Source organism: Otolemur garnettii, unplaced genomic scaffold (genome assembly GCF_000181295.1).
Source record: "Otolemur garnettii isolate 467f Iridium unplaced genomic scaffold, OtoGar3 scaffold00006, whole genome shotgun sequence".
Taxonomy (NCBI): Eukaryota; Metazoa; Chordata; class Mammalia; order Primates; family Galagidae; genus Otolemur; species Otolemur garnettii.
Genome location: NW_003852401.1, coordinates 30,385,567 through 30,405,080, shown reverse-complemented (window position 1 = coordinate 30,405,080; position 19,514 = coordinate 30,385,567). Strand labels below are relative to the sequence as shown.

The window sequence follows — 19,514 nt, the reverse complement described above, 5'->3', positions numbered from 1 at the left end:
CAGCTGTTCGCACTTGTGCAATAGGATGCCTGCGACCACAGTTACCGCATGCGCACCTACCCAAGTGCGAGCAGCAGATAAAAGGTATCCCAGTCATCCTTACCACTCTGTGCTGAAATGCATGGCGAGGCATAGCCAAGACCATCACTAGGTCTTATTATTGGGGTAGGGCTTCTATTTAACAATTGCATAGAAATCCTGCTAGGGCTTATTTTTTTGGGTAGGTCTTATTTTCGGGAAACACAGTATTTAATTATTGAAGAGGAAAACATTTTAATTATTTTTTTTTTTTTTATAGAGACAGAGTCTCACTTTATTGCCCTCGGTAAAGTGCTATAGTGTCACAGCTCACAGCAACCTCCAACTCCTCTGCTTAGGCGATTCTCTTGCCTCAGCCTTCCAAGTAGCTGGGACACCAGGTTCACGCCACAACACCCAGCTATTTTTTTTTTTTTTTGAGACAAGAGCCTCAAGCTATCCCCCTGGGAGAAGTGCTATGACATCACAGCTCACAGCAACCTCCAACTCCTGGGCTAAAACGAGTCTCTAGCCTCCACCTCCCAAGTAGCTGGAACAACAGGCACCCGCCACAATGCCCAGCTATTTTTTGGTTGAAGCCATCATTGTTGTTTGGTGGGCCAGGCTGGATTCGAACCCGCAGGCTGAGGTGTATGTGGCTGGCGCCTTAGCCACTTGAGCCACAAGCGCGGAGCCTTTTTTTTTTTTTTGTACAGACAGAGTCTCACTCTGTGGCCCTCAGTAGAGTGCTGCCGTGGCATCACTCAGCTCATATCAGCTCACAGCAACCTGGAAATCCTGGGTTTAGGTGATTCTCTTGCCTCAGCCTCTTGAGTAGCTGGGACAACAGGTGCCCATCATAACGCCCAGCTATTTTTTTTGTTGTTGTTGTTGCAGTTCATCTGGGGCTGGGTTTGAACGCGCCACCCTCGGTATATGGGGCCGGCACACTATCCACTGAGCCACAGGCGCTACCCAGCCTTGCTATTTTTTGTTGCAGTTTAGCTGGGGCCAGGTTCGAACCTGCCACCCTTGGTATATAGGGCTGGCACCCTATCCACTGAGCCACAGGCGCCACCCGGCCTTGCTATTTTTTGTTGCAGTTTAGCTGGGGCCAGGTTCCGGGCTGGCGCCCTACCCATTGAGCCACTGGCACCGCAGAACATTTTAATTAAATAACTATATGTGATACTTTTAAATTTTTAATTAGTCAATTTGCTCTAAATACAATACTATAATCCTTTCAGCTGATCTTTTTGGGTTTTTTTGAGACAGAGTCTCACTTTGTGGTCCTCAGCAGAGTACTGTGGCATCACAGCTCACAGCAACCTCCAATTCTTAAATTGTTCTCTTGCCTCAGCCTTCCAAGCAGCTGGAACTACAGGTGCCCACCACAACGCCGGCTATTTTTTGTTGCAGTTTTCACTGTTGTTAGCTGGCCCTGGCCAGTTTGAACCCGCTACCTTAGGTGTATGTGGCTGGGACCATAACCACTGTGCTATGGGCGCCGAGCTGAGCTGTTCATTTTGAAAATAATAAAGAAATCGAGTCTCTTTACCTTGACTTGAAATTTGGGAGGGGGCTACACAAGGAAAGAGATGAAGTACACTATGTGAACATCAAATGACGCCCAAAACCTCAGCAAAGACTTCATTTCAAAAATAAGTAAATAAATAAATCCCTTCTTCGCATGATGTAAGTAATCTGAAAGCAGCCATTTAAAGGCATGGAAGGAGTAAGTCAATAACTTTCAAATCTGAGTATACAACAGAATGACCTGGTGGACTTGTTAAAGCACAGATGGCTAAAACCCTTCATAGGTTTAGCGTGGGAGCCTGAGAAATTGCTTTTTTTCCTTTTCTTTTTCTTTTTTCTTAAGAGATGAGATTTCATGATCATAGCTCACTGAGGCCTGGAACTTTTGTATTTTTTTGTTTTGTTTTTTTGAGACAGAGTCTCATTATATGGCCCTCGGTAGAGTGCCATAGCATCAAAGCTCACAGCAACCTTAACTCTTGGCTCAAGCAATTCTCTTGCCTCAGCCTCCCAAGTAGCTGGGAATACAGACATCCACCACAATGCCAGGCTATTTTTGTTGTTGTTATTGTTGCTGTTTAGCAGGCCCAGGCTGGGTTTGAACTCAACCAGCCCTACTACATGTGGCCTGAGCCCTAACACCTGAGCTATGGGTGCTGAGCCAGCTGGGAACTTTTGGGTTTAAGTGATCCTCCCACTACAGCCTCCCAAGTAGTGGAATTACAGGTGTGTACTACTACACCCAACTAATTTCTTTTTTAATTTTTTGTAGACATAGGAGAGGGGGGGTCTCAAGTCTCCCTGTGTTGCCAAACTAGTCTATAACTCCTGGCCTCCAGCAATCCTCCTGCCTTGGCCTTCCAAAGTACTGAGATTAAAGCATGAGCCACAATGCCTGGCACAGTTTACATTTTTAACAAGTTTCCAGGTGATGCTGATGCTGTCAGTCTGAGGCCCACACTTTGAAACCCACTAGAAAAGAGTTGCTAAAAGGGAATTTTGCTTTGTGTAGGTTTAGTAACTGCAACATTCTTGGTTGAAAGGGTTTCACAGAGAAAATAATAAATTATTAGCAGAGAAGAATTATTAGAAAGTGATATGCATTATGGAAGACAGTATTAAGTAACCAGCTTGCCTTATTATCCTCAGGTATTATTTTCAATTCACCTTCTTCAGACATTATGCTGTTTCACTTGTTATAACTGAAAATCTGGAAGAAAAAACAAAACTCCTATTTTTTGTCCTCAATAATAATCACCGCCACTGACTCCTTGCCCTTCAGTACTCCAGGCAAGCCCACTGAATTACTTATTCCTCTATCTGTAGAAAGGGACACAATAATATTATCATATATTCCCTCTCAGTGACTTATTGTGGGGATTAAATGAAACCCTATGTGGAAAATACCGGGTACTGAGAATGGCCTATAAATGGTAACTGCTATGTTTTTGCTAATTTATCTAGTAATTTAAGGAAACACATTCCAATGCTTTTGGGATCAGTGATCCAAACTACTTAACTCTCTAATACATTAATTGATCATTGATCATAGAAATAACCCTGAACTGTCACACACAAAAAAAAAAAAGAAAGAAAGAAAAGTTGTTATGCACCAGGTACCTTGCCTCTAGTGGTAGAGAGCTGTTTGATTTCACGAAGTTGGCACAAAGCACCAGGGCAGCATTCCCCCAAATATACTAGACAATAAGTAGGAATCACCTGAAGCACAGCTTTCACAGCTCCTGAGCTCCACCCTAAACCAACCAAAACAGTGGCCTGGGAAGAAGCCTAGGCATCTTTAAATAATTGCCCCAGGTCATTTTTTCTGATCAATAACTTTGGATAGGGGCGGCTCCATAGCTCAGTGGGTAGGGCACCAGCCACATACACACCACAGATGACAGGTTCCAACCCAGCCCAGGCCAGCTAAAACAACAATGACAACTGCAACAAAAAGATAGCCAGGTGTAGTGGCGGGCGCCTGTAGTCCCAGCTACTTTGGAGACTGAGGCAAGAGAATTGCTTAAGCCCAAGAGTTTGAGGTTGCTGTGAGCTGTGACACCACGGGCACTCTACCAAGGATGACAAAAGTGAGACTGTCTTAAAAAAAAAAAAACAAAAAAAAACTTTGGGCAGGTCAGGCCTAAGCAATCCTAGCACTCAGGGAGGCAAAGCTGGTGGATTCCACGAGCTCAGGAGTTCCAGACCAGCCTGAGACGGAGTGAGACCTCCTCTCTAAAAATAGGCAGGCGTGTGGCAGGGGCCTGTAGTCCCAACCTACTGCGGAGACTGAGGCAAGAGAATAACTTGTGCCCAAGAGTTTGAGGTTGCTGTGAGCTAGGACACTACGGCACTCTACCAAAGAGCCACAAAGTGAGACTGTCTAAAACAAAAACAAACAAAAAACTTTAGGCAACACTAAAAGAGACTTCTCACTCCATTCTAATTATGGCATTTTTAAAAATAGGCCCTATCATTTCTACGTATTCGTTAATCATTGTTTACTAGAAAATTTGTTTTTGTTTTTTTGTCTGTTTGTTTTGTAGAGACAGTCTCACTTTATGGCCCTCGGTAGAGTGCTGTAGCATCGCAGCTCACAGCATCCTCCAACTCCTGGGCTTAGGCGATTCTCTTGCCTCAGCCTCCCGAGTAGCGGGGACTACAGGCACATGCCACAACACTCGGCTATTTTTTCTTGCAGTTTGGCCGGGGCCGGGTTGAACCCACCACCCTCGGTATATGGGGCCGGTGCCCTACCCACTGAGCCACAGGCGCCGCCCTACTAGAAAATTTCGTAAGTTTTTTGACTTAATAATGTTGTTATTTTGAATTGAACTGAAAGTCACGTGGAAACGTCAGTTGAAAATAGGGTTGTCTGTGCTTTGTTGAGTTCTCAGTGTTTGGAGGTAACTGTCCCTTTCCCACTAGCTTAGCCTGGGCCTCCTTTCAGAATTGCCTAATACCTCCCTTCCTTGAACTTCCTTCGCGTGTCTCCTCTTCTGCTTCATCTCCTTTCTGATCTCGGCCTCAGGTCTAGCTTGTTTGTCTCTTCACCGCACTTCTCGGGTAGAACATTTGGTGCTTTCCCAGTTCACGACGCTTTGCTGGAATAGTCAATTTCCAGGGATTTTACAGGCTGGCCAAAACAGTTTGTACAGAACAGTGACGCCAGGCCGAGGACTGGCAGCCGGTCCACCTAAGGTTTCCTGAGTCTGCACAACCACCCGTGACCTTGGGCTAGCGAGCGCCGCCAGCCCCGCTCCTTCCCTTCCCCGCGTCGTCCGGGCAATGCCCGGGCTGGACTGTGGAAGTGAAAAGGGGAGGGTGGAGACTGAAGAGGTTGCACAAAACAGAAAGAAGACCCAGAAACCATTAACCTTTCTGGAGGCGAATCCTTTAAAAAAAACAAAAATTTATTTGGGGAATGGGGAGGGTAATGTCTGCCCACGGCTGGAGACAAAAGCGTGAGAACTCAGACAGCAAAAAACGGGCTAGAGTGAGAAAATCTGAAGTAGGGAGGCTGAGGGCGAACAATTGGGTTAAAAATAGAAACATATCCTCCTCAGGACTCGCTCTTTCCAGCTCCACCCAGGGGCATGCCGCCCGGCCAGTGACTCGGCTCCGCTCCACTGCAACGCGGCCAGGCTCGGCCCCGCCTCCCGAGCCCAGTGACTGGGCGCCGGGGCGGAGCCTCGGGCTGCTACGTCACTGCGCTCCCCGCCGCCGCCGTCGGGGTTTTCGCTGACGCACAGGCCCCACCCCCTCCCCCTTTTCTCTCACCGCCTGAGCGCCGGGCGGAGCGCGTCAGTCGGCCGGGTCGCAGAGCTGTCTGCATCTCGGGTACCGGCTCGTCCGCTCCCGGGAGCCACTCACCTTCCCTGGCAGTGGTAGAAGCGACGGACGGCGCCATCAGTGGGCCTTCACGGCGCTGAGGCCTAGCTGCGCGCCCTCTCAGTCCCCTAGTCGGCCCTTCCTGCCGCCTCTGAAGGCGTGAGGCGACGGCGGGCGACTGCTTCGAGCAGCGTTAGCCGCCGCGGCCTGCGGTCCTCCCTCCGCCTCCTCCTGCCCCCCCCCGCCTCCCTCCTCCCACTTCCCGAGCTCCGGCGTGTCCCGGCTGCGCTCGGCGCTGCTTCAGGAACAAAGGAAGACCCCGCGGCGGCGTCGCCTTCTCCACTTGCGACTTCGACTCGCTCCCGGCCCGCGGCGGCTCCAGGGCGTCCGGTTCGCCCTTCCCCTGGGCCCGGCCCCACCGCGCCGACGTCGCGTGCGAGCCCGGCTCCTGCATTTGGGTCCCCGCAGGGTGAGTGGTGCGGGGCCGGGGGCGGGTTCCCTGCTTCTCGTGCCGGGCCGGGGGCGGGGGGAAAAGGGACCAGGACGCCGCGGGCGGCCGGTGAAGCCAGAGCAGGCCGCAGATGGCGGCGTCCGGGGGAGGGGAGCACGCCCGGCGGCTTAGGAAGCACAAAGACGGAGGCGTCATCCTGTCGTGGTGGCCCGGGACCGGCTCCCTGCGCCGCAGCCTCTCTCGCACCGGGGTCAGGGAACAATGCCGGGCGTGCAGCCTCCGCGGTGCCGGCTTCCAGGCCTCGCGTTCGTGCCGGCCGTCCTCGGCGCCACCGCGGACAGCCTGACCCGGAGAAACAAAGAGGCCGAGAGGGCGACCGCGCCCCCTGCCCACTACACCCTCTTCCTCTGTCCCTTCTCAGGAGAGCCATTCGGGGTCCGGAGCCGGCGGGTGTGGGGCCGGCCAGGCCTGCGGAGCTCTGTTCTGCATGACTCAGTGGTTTTGGGAAGAGGCCCTGTTGGGCTCTCCTGAATGAGGCCTTTGCACAGAGTGGGGTGGGGGGGACCAGGAGGACTCGAACTTGTTCCCAAATCCGCTGGAACTTGGAGCTGAGAGTTCTCCGTCTTTGTGTTTTTAGTTTTCTTCACATCGCTGCGTTTGTCCCCCAAGATCCCTTTCATGGAGGAAATGGAGCACCTTCCTCTTTGTTTCGTGCATTTAGGCTGGTGAACGTGAAATTTTTTGCTTGCTTCCACGCACTTTGTGGAGCTGTTTTGGGGAAAGGGTCGAGTTATCCTTATTGATTGGATGTTCCCTAAAAATACCTAAGAAAATAAAGTAGTATATAGGTCACAGAGCCCCTTTCTTAAGGCTGGGATTCAGGTAATTTGCAAATTTGTAAAATGTAAAGGAATTTTATTTTGCTCCTTATTTTTAAGGTAGTTTTTAAAAAGTAGGATTTTCAGGACTCTGTATATGAAAATAGTGCAATTTATCGTTCTAGTATTTTTTCTTAAAATAATCGCCCCCAAATTTAAAGAATTTGTGGCTTATTCTTCACTGCATTCTATCTCCGACCCCATATTAACCCTGAAAAGGAGCCTTTAGAAATCAATCTACTCCATTTGGCAAAGTACTGAGATCTGGAGAGTAAGGAGTTGCCCAAGGTCACTGATTATTGGCAGATTAGAGACTAGAACTCAGATCTCAATTCCCAGGTGAGTAGGCGTTCCTGCCTTCTTAAAACACCCTGCCCACCTGGAAGAATATTCCATAGGTGAAAAGCCCTTTATTCATATTTGGGGGTTGGATAATTAGTTAGACACCAAGTTTTTCTTTTATCTTGGAGTTAGAGGAAGCCATAAACAAAAAAAATATGCATACCAGCTATTCCTTCATAGTGCTAACATAAATGTGTTAAGTTTCTAACTACTTAGAAGGTACTAAATAGAAAAGGAGAACTCTGTTTTTCTAAAATACAGACAAGGGGGAGGAAAAGGCAGTACCCAGTGGTGACCACAGACACTCTACCCCCATCACTTCTCAGATAATTGCCACCTGATTTAAGATGTAAGGATTATTTGTTCAGTATTTACGAACAACCCTGACCATTTTAGCTTCATGAGTGATTAATGATGCTTGCATCTTATAGATGGAATTTGAAATTGTTCTCTAGTCCTCCCTACATTAGAAAAAGAAAAACTAACAGCCGTTTTTGTTTTCTGTTATGTTAGATATATGAACGCTTCATCCTTAATTCTTGGTTGTGTAGGAGTTGGCAGGCTCTGAGATAAAAATAGAAGCTGATTTCAGAGGCCCCTGTTGACTAGGCTTTATGTGAGAGCCTCCATCCAGCTCAGCCTGTCACATTGCAGCCTTGTGACAGGCTGAAGCGCCCTCCCATGTGATCTAAGCTTCTGAGAAATATTAAAGCAAGCTGTGCACATGTGATGGCATTTAAACGCTGGCTTTCTAGTGGGGAAAAAAATCTAAAGATGGGAATCCATGCAGGAGACTCGAATGTGCTGATGTTTCTGTGTATATGAGTCGAAGGTTATTTATAATAAAATGGAGGTAGACATGTTTTTTCTGAACAAGGTAACATGGACTGCTTTGTATGTCAAAGTGGGTGAAATCCTTAAGAGTCTCTACCATTTTATTTATCTAAAACAGATTTTACGGATGAGATTAAAATTAATGTGGATTGATGATCCTAAACAAAGACCAGTTTGCTTTTAAAGACAATGAGGGTTAGTATAGAAAGCGTGAATTAGCATAATTCTTCAACTGGCTTTAAGGAAGGGCCCAACTTTTTTGCATAGGGCAGAGTCACATAAGTTGTGCATGTTAGGCACACAGATAAATAATTTATAATTTGAATCATATTTTGCTCATACACAACATATAAAAATCTAGCTGAGTTTATTGATAAACTAAATAAGTTATGTTGAAATGTTTATAATACCCTTCTCCAAAATGAGTCAGCTAAATTCCACTTAGTATTTAAAGAGACAGTGTCAGCCAAATTAATACTATTGTTTGAAATAAGTTGTAGATTTTGGTCACTCTTTATACAAGCTTGATTGACTTGAAATATTTAGTGGACTTTTGCTAAAAAGGAAAAGTTATTGTTTGGGGGAATAATTACCAACATCAGGCTAGGTAAAATTGGTTGACCCCTTTCTCTCTTTTGGTAGCATTAATTTAGTATTTGTTAAAATACTGTTTTTAATAACTCAAAGACTATTCTAGTATGCAGTAGTTGGAAAATTGACAGTATAAAGCACACAGTTTCCCTTTAATCTAGTACTCAAATGTCCTATTTATAAGATGATGTGAAAACTCTCCACAATTATCGTTTAAAAATTTTTCTGAAATATGTATTTTCTGTTACCTAGAAGAAAGGGTATTAAATTTAGCTCAGTATAACTATATTTTGCTAATTTTAACAAGCCTACTGGAAAAGCAATGGTATGTTTACTGTGTAAAGTTTACTCTGCTAATCTCGCATTAAATATTAACCACTACTAAAAGTTATGTATTGTCTCATTTTACTGTATTTGAACTTGGGAAGTTTCATTTTCTGGTTTGAGGAAGGCAAGCACTTGTTAAATTAAGAGCCTTTGGCTGACAAATCTGTGGTTCATAATTTATGATTTCAGGTTTCTAGGCACTGACTATAAAGTACTCTGAAATAAATTTTCACACCTCAAATGCAGAACATAAAAAGGAGTTTCGGAAGCAGCTGACCCCTAAATTCATAAAGAATTTCACTTGGTGCTAGGATAGCAGAAAAAGCTACAAGCTCTCTTTTCAGTCTTTTGTAAAGATATTTCAGCATTGAAAAAGTATAGATGCCATGCCTCACAGCAGAATTCTCAAATAACTGATGGGGTTCGAGTATGTTTAAGGTATTTTAAGAAAGCTGTAGTTAGATCCAGTATTCAGCCAGTTTGAAGAACTGCTCGTATTTATCAAGAGTCAGTGAACGTGGGCTTTTTTTCCCATTTGCCAGTTTCATTTAATGTTTTTAGCCAGCTAATTAAAAACACCAGTTAGAGGATCTATATTGCAGGAAAGCAGAAAATAAAGACACTAGTTTTCCAAATTAATTAAAACATAACCCTGATATCTAACAGGCCTTAGGGATTGAAAATAATAAATTTTAATATTTAGTTATGGAGTTTAGTCCTAAAATCATTTAGAAAGGTAACAAAATAGTTTTTTTTCCTTTTCTTTTTTTTTTTTTTTTTTTTTTGAGACAGAATCTCAAGGTGTTACCCTCAGTAGAGTGCTTTTGCATCATAGCTCATGGCCACCTCAAACTCTTGGGCTTACATGATTTTCTTGCCTCAGCTTCCCAAGTAGGCGGAACTATAGGCGCCTACCACAATGCCAGCTATTTTTTGGTTGTAGTTGTCATTGTTTGGCAGGCCCCAGGCTGGATTCGAACCTGCCTGTTCTGGCTCGTGCCCTAGTGCCTTCGACCCAGTCTTTATTCTTTTTAATGGTTAACAGAATTGTGGCCTTTCTTAGAAATAGGCTTGTTTAAAAATAACAAAGGTACATTGGTGATTGTTTGATATGGATTTTATTTTGATGACATGCTAATTTCTAAAGTTTTGTTTTGTTTTGCTTATAGCAGAAAAATGGCTCAGGAGACTAACCAGACCCCAGGGCCCATGCTGTGTAGTACAGGATGTGGCTTTTATGGGAATCCTAGAACAAATGGAATGTGTTCTGTTTGCTACAAAGAACATCTTCAGAGGCAGCAGAATAGTGGCAGAATGAGCCCAATGGGTAAGTTGTTTAGGAGGAAAAACACATTTGAAGAACTGGTGGACAGAAAACATAAAACCAAGAAGTAGGGTCCGAGACTGAGAATGCTGAAATCCCAAAGAGAAGACTTGACAAGAACCCAAGTCTTTGACATGACTGCATCAGAAATGACTATATGCAAGCATTTTCAGTTTTTCATTTTGAGGATTTTGTTTTATACTTATGTTTACTGGATATGACTTTAATTTTTTTTTGGATACTCATTTAGGTATAGAATTACAGCACAGTGAAAGTGCTTAAATCACTAACCTAATTAAAAGCAAGTATTTGTTACTTATTAAGTCTTGATACTAAGTGAATTTTTGTTGTATTGATTAGTTCCTTACAAACTTTTTTTTTTTTTAAATAGGGACAGCTAGTGGTTCCAACAGTCCTACCTCAGATTCTGCATCTGTACAGAGAGCAGACACTAGCTTAAACAACTGTGAAGGTGCTGCTGGCAACACATCTGAAAAATCAAGGTAAGACTGAATATTTCAGAATTTTTATGATACAAAGGAAATTGTCTGTACAAAACAATACAATAATAAAGATGGTTAAAGGCCCTTAGCTTTGCATGCATTACACAATTAGGAATTCCTGTGTCCTTTAATATGTGACTCCTAGGTCATTGAGTAAATATGTATGTTTTATTGTTTTCCCTGACTCCCTCAAGGATATTGGTTTGGAAATGCTGTGCTATTTTCTTATTTGTAATTGAGGTTTAGGGATTATGGAGAGACTGCAGACTGTATTACAGTGCCACGCAGGTGTTTTGGCAAAGCTACTTCTTTTGCCCTTAACCAAGTTACAGGCACAGCTAAAAAGCCCTACTTGGTTATAATAGAAGATGGTAACCTATATAAATAATGCAGCCTTGAGTCAGTTTATCAAATTGCTTTCTTCTCAATCACTCTGGACATCCAATAATATCCTTTTTAAAATTTTAACGTTATTTAGCTCCATTTGACCGTGTTGAAAATAATACATAATTTACAGCTGAATTGAAAACGTACTCATCTCAAAAAGTACCCTTAACATCTTTAAAAATAACTGTTTGCTTGAACTCAAATAGAAATGTGCCTGTGGCTGCCTTGCCTGTAACTCAGCAAATGACAGAAATGAGCATTTCAAGAGAGGACAAAATAACTACCCCGAAAACAGAGGTGTCAGAGCCAGGTATGCTTTTTGTTTAATACTAGTTCAGTTCTGAATTTGGTAGCACGAGAAAGCGTTTGTGGGGAGAATTCTTTCCTTCTTATCGAAGGACCAAAGAGGAGGAAAAGCTATAAAGTACCAGGCCAAACAAAGAACTATCTATCTTTAAAGTATCTTGAAAGGTGAAATAGCCATATTTTTTACTCCCTCCTTCTGCCTACCCCACCTGCCTCCATTACCCTTCAGTCAGCAAACTGTGTAGAGACTTAATGTGTTACAAACTTAAATTTCAAGGCCATAAAGAAATACTACATAATCAAAAGCAGTAACTATTGAGTTTTAATGTCATCAATGTTATACACAACTTTTCAAGTAACATAACATAGAACGCTTAAAAGTTAAACTTAAAGTACAAGATCCCTACCATTTTGTGGGAATTTAAAATTCAAATGATGGTGACTTTGAGATTGTTGCTTATATAATACAGCACACTAGAAGTGCCATTATGTTGCCAGAAGACTCACTTGTTTGAATTGCCTGTACTGTGCCCTAGAATAAGGTCTATGCATTTTATATAATGTACAGTTTATTCTACCAATTTTTTTTAATAATACAGTGTATATCTTCTGAAAAAAATATCAGTGGTTGTACAAACTGGTTTGGAGGGTTGCTTATGGATAATCCCATACCCAAGTTTATGTGTATATTGTATCGATCTTACAAAGTTAAGGTCAGATTCTTAAGTTTAGCAGGTGAATTTATTTATATTTTGGTATTTTGAAATGTTTCATTCTGCTGGGGAAAAAAAAACTTGACCAAATCAGTATGCTTGTGATGCCTTTTATGTATGTGTTTTTTGCAGTTTTTCGCCAGGGCCAGGTTTGAACCTGCTACCTCGGGTATATGGGGCCAGCGCCCTTCTCCTTTGAGCCACAGGCACCGACCCCTGTGTGGTTTTTTTTTTTTTTTTCCATACTAAATTACTGACCTTGGGGGGAAAAAGTCTTGTCTAATGTTAGAGGTGTAGTTTGCATTTGTTATTAATAGGCATTCTGTGGTTCGTTGCTGTTTGCCTTTTCTATGTCATTTTTCTTTTATTCCCCTTCATTGTGTCTTAGCAATGGCTATTCATTTTTTTAGGTATGGCCAGTGAAATGGTTGATTCACTTCATCCCCCAACTATTGCCATAGATTATTCTTTACTCTTGTACCATCAAGAAAAATTAGGGTCGTAATAACTTATTAGGAATAAGTAGAAGGTGGAATCTTGTTCTGTTTGTCTAATATAAGACAATTTCCAGTTGATAAGCTAATGCAGATGAATTATAAATTTGGGCAGAGTGCTAGAATAAGTTATCATTAAATCAGTCAGCTTACTCCAGGAGGTTGGATATATTGTAATGGTATAGGTGCTGACATTTAGGCAATAATTTCAGCATTGCATGCATAAATTTGCTATTCTTAGGGTTTGGATTAATATTAAAAATCTTAAGAGTTAAATGTTTCAGGTGTTGCATTTTATATGTATATCTAAAAGTAAATTTTGGTGTTTTGTTTTAATGCACTTGTAATGTCAGCTTTAATACAGTAATCTGATATTTTTTGTTCATTGTGACATTCTGTTGCTGTCATACAAACTAAAACTGAAAGCTCTTTTTAGGTAGAAGGTGGGAGTTTTTTAGATTTTATCTTTGGGTTTTTTTGTTTGTTTGTTTGTTTGTTTTAGTTTTTGGCTGGGGCCAGGTTTGAACCTGCCACCTTTGGTATATGGGGCCAGTGCCCTACTTCTTTGAGCCACAGGCACTGCCCCATTGGTTCCCATTTTAGATAAATGTCACAAAGTAAAAAGTACTTTCAAGAATTTATCCTGCTTTGTGGACATAAATAAAACCGAGCTACCCTACAAAAATTAATTTACTCTGTTGATAGAATCCTTAACAGTCTAAAGTCAAAACCCCAGAAATACTTCCTACAGACTATTTGTTAATCTTTAAAAAGAAAGTTAAAAAAAAAATCTTTCTACCTATGAGAATGTATACATAATACACTTAATGAAAGTGCCGCAATAATTATTTTGGATTTTATTTGTTTGTTTTTTGAGATAGTCTTATACTTTATCACCCTTGGTAGAGTGCCCTGGTATCAGTAGCTCACAGCATCCTCAGATTCGCAGACTCAAGCAGTTCTTTTGCCTTAGCCTCCCAAGTAGCTGAGACGATAGGCTCCCGCCACAATATCCAGTTTTGGGTTTTTTCGTTTTGTTTTTTATTTTTTCTTATTTGTTTGTTTGTTTTTTAGAGACTGGAGTCTTACTTTGTCGCCCTCGGTAGAGTGCTGTGGTATCACAGCTCACAGCAACCTCAAACTCCTGGGCTTAGGCAATTCTCCTGCATCAGCCTCCCAAGTAGGTGGGACTGCAGGCTCTTGCCACAACACCAGGCTGTATTTTGTTGCAGTTTGACCGGGGCGGATCACCCTCACTGAACCCCACCCATGCCCAGCTGTTTTTAGAGACAAGGTCTCCTCTGGGTAAGCCTGTCTGAAATGCAAGAGCTCAGGTCATCCAGCTACCTCAGCCTCCCAGAGTGCTAGGATTAGAGGCGTGAGCCACCACACCCAGGCTTATTTTGGAATTTTTTAATCTGAAGTTGATTTAGGGATTGATGGCTTTGGTTTTATTTGTCAGTAATATCTTTAGGATCTCTTTTTTCTATTAAGTACAAAAGCAAAATGACTTCTGTAGCCAAGTGCCTTGGAAATGTCCACTTTATTAACTGAGAAGTAGAATTTGAACTGCCCTAATTGAGTTAGCATGTAGAAAATGGCAATACAGAAAATGGAACATATGATCAATATCTCCCAACTGTTTGAAACATAGTATCAGGATTTTGTTCTTCAGTAATTCATCTTAAGTGTGAGTTTAAAGGAATTTCTTTAGTGAATTGATCATTGCATAAAATTTAGAGGACCAAATAGTAATATCGTAATTGGCAGAAAAATTCTCAGGTTTGAAGAAGTTCAGAACTAAAAAGGGAAAACTCTATTATATAATAATTTATATTTATTATTATGAAAGGCTTCTTGAACATTCTCACTAAGAATCATCTTTTGACTTTAGATAACTTAGCCAGTGAACTCTTGATTAATCTCATTTTTATCCTTATTTTTTAGTTGTCACTCAACCCAGTCCATCAGTTTCTCAGCCAAGTACTTCTCAGAATGAAGAAAAAGCTCCTGAATTGCCCAAACCAAAGAAGAACAGATGCTTCATGTGTAGAAAGAAAGTTGGTCTTACAGGTATGACAGAATACGTAAAACAATGCATATTTTACTGGCCACAGTTAAAAGGAATGAAAACCCCTTTATTAAGGGCCTCTGAATTTTTTGTTTGTTCTTTTGTTTTGTTTTTGAGACAGTCTCACTATGCCACCCTGGGTAGAGTGCTGTGGCATCACACCTCACAGCAACCTCAAACTCTTGGGATCGGGCCATTCTTTTGTCTCAGCCTCCCAAGTAGCTGAGACTACAGGCATCCACCACAACGCCAGCTATTTTTTGTTGGAGCTCATCGTTGATTAGCTGGCCTGGGCCGGTTCCAACCCGTCAACTTCCATGAATGTGGCTAGCACTGTAACCACTGTGCTACAGGTGCCGAGCCTCTAAATTAATTTTTTTGTTAGATTAAAAATTCATCTTTTTTTGGCTCAGTGCCTGTAGCACAGTGATTACAGCACCAGCCATACGCACTGAGGCCGGTAGGTTTGAACTTGGCCCATGCCAACTCAATGACAATTGCAACAGAAAAACAGCTGGGCATTGTGGTAGGCGCCTGTAGTCCCAGCTACTTGGGAAGCTGAGGCAAGGGAATTGCTTAAGCCCAAGAGTTTGAGGTTGCTGTGACCTGTGACACCATAGCACTCACTGAGGGCAATAAAGTGAGACTTTATCTCAAAAAAAAAAAAAAAACATCCTTTCTTTTTGATTTTCTTTGTATACCTAGGGGAAATATAGCTGAATTAATAATAGTAAGCCCTTGGCTCAGGGCCCATTGCTCAGTAGTGCCACAAACACTGGGGCTGGTGGGTTTTAACCCGGCCAGACCAGCTAAATAACTGACAACTACAAAAAAAAAAATAGCTGGGCATTGTGCCAGGCACCTGTAGTCCCAGCTACTTGAAAGGCTGAGGCAAGAGAATGAGAATTGCTTAAGCCCAAGAGTTTGAGGTTGCTGTGAGCTGTGTCATCACAGCACTCTACTGAGGGTGACATAGTGAGAGACTCTGTCTCAAAAGAAAAAAAAATACTAAGCACCTACTTTGAACTAAACATAAAATGTTCTAGGTGCTTTTCACTTTGTTCCTTGAAATCTCAGAAATTAATGGTTCCTTCCCTAGTTTTCACTTGAAGAAACATCCAGTAACAAATGACAAGTCTGCATTTTGCATTTAGCTCAGCCTGACTTAAGTCTGCAAATTCTAGCTTATCTAATGCACATCTCTACTAGAATTGCTGAAAGAAGAGCACCTGAAAGAATTAGCTGGAAGATAGCTCATTTTCTGCAATGTGGTTTTGCTTGCCAAGCACTTTTCCCTCCCCGCAGTTCTGTTGCCCTTGGAAGGAGCAACTAAGCATAGTTATTTGAATTTCTCACCGTGTCAAAGGAGGAGGTCAAAAGCTTTTTCATTTAAAGTGATACTCTTATTAAGAGTTGACTATCTATTGTGTTACAAAACAATCTGACTCCTTTCTATATTGATGAAGACTTTTATTTGCCTCACCTTCCAAAGTAACTTCTTCCTCTTACTTACACAGGGTTTGACTGCCGGTGTGGAAATTTGTTTTGTGGACTTCATCGTTACTCTGACAAGCACAACTGTCCATATGATTACAAAGCAGAAGCTGCAGCAAAAATCAGAAAAGAAAATCCAGTTGTTGTGGCTGAAAAAATTCAGAGAATATAAATAACTACTTGTGAAGAGACTGAAACTTTGTTTTTATTTTAATATATCGTAGGAAAACATTAAAGAGCAGATGCATGGCCATTTTCCTTTGATGTTCTCCAGAGTTTTACTTTACACTTGTCTGTCTTATAATTGATATTTTAGGGTGTTTGGGTGTTTGTTACAGGCAGAATTGGATAGATACAGCCCTACAAAATGTATATGCCCTCCCCTGAATAAAATTGGATGAAAATCTACACAGCAAAGTAAAACACACTGATAATAGGGACAAAATTTAGTTTCCATGTGCCAAACAGGATAAACGAAATCTCTGCATGTTTGCAGCATATCTGCCTTTTGGGAATGTAATTGAGGTATAATCTTTGGCTAGTGTTATGTGCCTGTACTTTTTTTAAAAAATGGTACACCAGAAAAGGACTGGCAGTCTACTTCTACCATATGTAGTTAAACTTCACCATATTAATTTCCACATGTTCTTTGGAAGCAGGAAGAAAGCTATAAAGATGATCAGACCTACGTACCTTTCAGCGAAACCATTGTTTGGTGCCATATCAGCCTGGTTAATTTGGTCTTCTAAATACTGTCAATTAAGACATTCAGTGAAAGGTAAACATTGCAACTGGTTATAAGTAAAACCATCAAGCAACAGCAGGGTTTTGAGATAATCTTTGAAGCTTACTGTGCTGACCTGCACCAGAAGATACCTGCATTACTCATTGCTAAAAACGTGTAGCACAGAACTGCACTAGAATTTGTTTACAAGAAGAAATTCATACTACGTTTGGTTTTCACATACAGCAGCTCTATTGAATAACATGCATCTGAATTTTAAGTTGCAAAGGTATCTGAACAGTTAATTTTTCATGTGCATCTTTTGTTGAATGTTTTGGTTCAAGAAAGAATGTTTAAAGCTTTTTAAAGACTTCAGTTCTTAATGTAACTGTACCCTTCTGCATGGAAAATCATAACCAACATGGCTGCAGTAGACTTCTTAGTGGTTTCCAACACCACTCGCAGAGGGCTGCTTTATCATATTAATTGTACTTGGGTGTAGGACTCTAGTGTTCTTGGGTGTATTGCATGGGCTGCATTATCTACAGCATTGTACAATAACAACTAGAAAAGGCAGTATACTTCACTGATGCTTGTCTGGTAATATCACTTCTGTGTTATAATGGAAGGTTTTTTTGTGATGTATGAAACTTGTGTTTTTTATATATAAATGAGTATAGTTAGATTAGTGTTGTGGTAATGCCTGTTTTCATCTGTAAATAGTTAAGTATGTACACAAGGCACTACTGATTTATTGCAGTGTTTAGTCCTAGTTTTTACTTTTCTTAAAGCATTCAATTTTGCTTTCAATTTTATGTACTTTAGTTCTGAGTTAGATCTGCAGATGTGTACAGATAGTTCATATTTATGTATTGCACATAATCATGCTCTTCAGCATTGACGCTATATTGTATTATGTAAATAATAAAAGCCATGTACAGAGGGAAACTTCCACTTCTTCATTGGGTTTTTAAGCCATAGTTAGAATACTAAAAAGGGAAAATTAGAAAATGTTAGACTTTGCATGGCTACATTGTAGTTTTGTTTTCCTTTGCTATCCCTGAACTTGATCAAGTGAGAACTGAGTCATTTGAAACATTTTCAAGTGTGGTACATGAGAGGCAGTTTATTTTTGAAGAATAGGCACCTTAAGGATCAAAACAATCTTAATACTCAGCAGAAAGGTCATAATTAAGTTTCCTTCTCCTTTTTGCATGTTTTGCTTTAAAAATGACATTTTATGATAAATTCTGAAGATGAATGGAGACAAGATCTATTATACAAAAACAGTCATGTTTGATTTCTGTTTTGCATTTGATCCTAAGGTAGAGATGGACCCATGGATTTCATCTTTCTATGTGTCATGCCAGACAGAGCAAGAGGAATAAACAGTTACAGGCATACTTTGCCTACTTGGTAACTGAAGCCAAGAGTTGAACCATTGCTTCTCAGGAATGGAGTTTGGGACAGAAATACTTTAATTTACATTTATGCTACAGATTGCATGCTGCTACTTTTGTGTCAAAGTCCCTATGCTGAGATAAGAGTACGATTTCCCTAAGTATGAAGGTTTTTTGAGGTTTCACAATTGACTTGAAAATTAGAGTATTTAGAAGGAAACAGTTTTTCAAGTTTAAAGTGAAGTCAGTGGTATGTGGGAAAATAAGACGTAGATGGAAATACAATGAGCCCTAAGGCTCCATGAGTCTGTGAAGGTCTTTGAAAAGTAGCAAAAAAAGGTAGTAAATGTTCCCATAGTCACTTTGTATGAGAAACATTTAGAACAGAATTTGGACATAACTTGTCAAGAATGTCCATTGACTGGGGAAAAGGGAAAATGTAAGGCACATAGGAAGATTTCAGTTCTACCCATTCGTACTCAAACCTGAATTTCTAGACTACAAGTAGGCTTTAACTTTGGAGTTTGGAGCACTTGAGTTTACTGTGTTTCTCTTAAGCAGACTTGACTCTATACTTGTACAACTTCCCCCAAATTTTAGTAGGACAGGCCATGATGACAAATTGACTGACTTGTCTGCCCCTTTTTTCTTTAATTTCAGATTAATACGATGGTACAAACCAGGTTATCTAATTTATACATGAAAAAGTCACAATTGGGCTACTCCTTTTTTTCAATTTAATGGACCAAGTCTGGTAAAACTAAAGTTTATGAGATAAGGTTTCCACACTGTGGATTACTTTACAAAGGAAAGCATCATTTTGAGTCATAGGGTGTAGTGGTTAAGATTGTTGACCCTGGACCCAGTCAATCATTTTGGGCAGTTTAGGCCCACATTAGAATGCTTCATGTGTTAAGGAGGATGGTAACTACTTCAGGAGTGTGAAGATAGTTGAACAGCACTTAGAATAGTGCATGGAACATAGTAGTTGCTATTAATTTTAGTGTCCTATAGTCATGATTTCTAGAACTTGGGGGGAAAAATTGAACTAGCAAGATTAGTTGCACATTACATTGTGTAGTGAAGATAAAGATTTGTAACTTTTAAACAGTTTTAAGTGATGAGAATCTTTTTCAGTAAGGCTTTCTTTGCAGATGTCTGCATTAAATGATCCTAGCAACTAAAAAGGGGCAGTTACGAAGTAATAATAGTAAGATGTTACATAGTTCAAAAATGTATTAATACATTGAAAAGCAAAGCCTCTTATGTCCATTTATTGTCCATTTCAAA

General features: G+C 41.2%; 1 protein-coding gene across 1 annotated transcript; it reads left to right on the top strand.

Moving 5' to 3' along the window:
* The first annotated feature begins 5,379 nt into the window (after positions 1–5,379).
* ZFAND5 (zinc finger AN1-type containing 5) lies at positions 5,380–17,772 on the top strand. Its single transcript, XM_012813716.2, has 6 exons — positions 5,380–5,854; positions 9,978–10,135; positions 10,524–10,635; positions 11,229–11,332; positions 14,483–14,608; positions 16,124–17,772. Exons 2-6 carry the CDS (start codon positions 9,985–9,987, stop codon positions 16,270–16,272), a joined length of 642 nt encoding a protein of 213 aa, XP_012669170.1. The 5' UTR covers positions 5,380–5,854; positions 9,978–9,984; the 3' UTR covers positions 16,273–17,772.
* Positions 17,773–19,514: the final 1,742 nt, after the last annotated feature.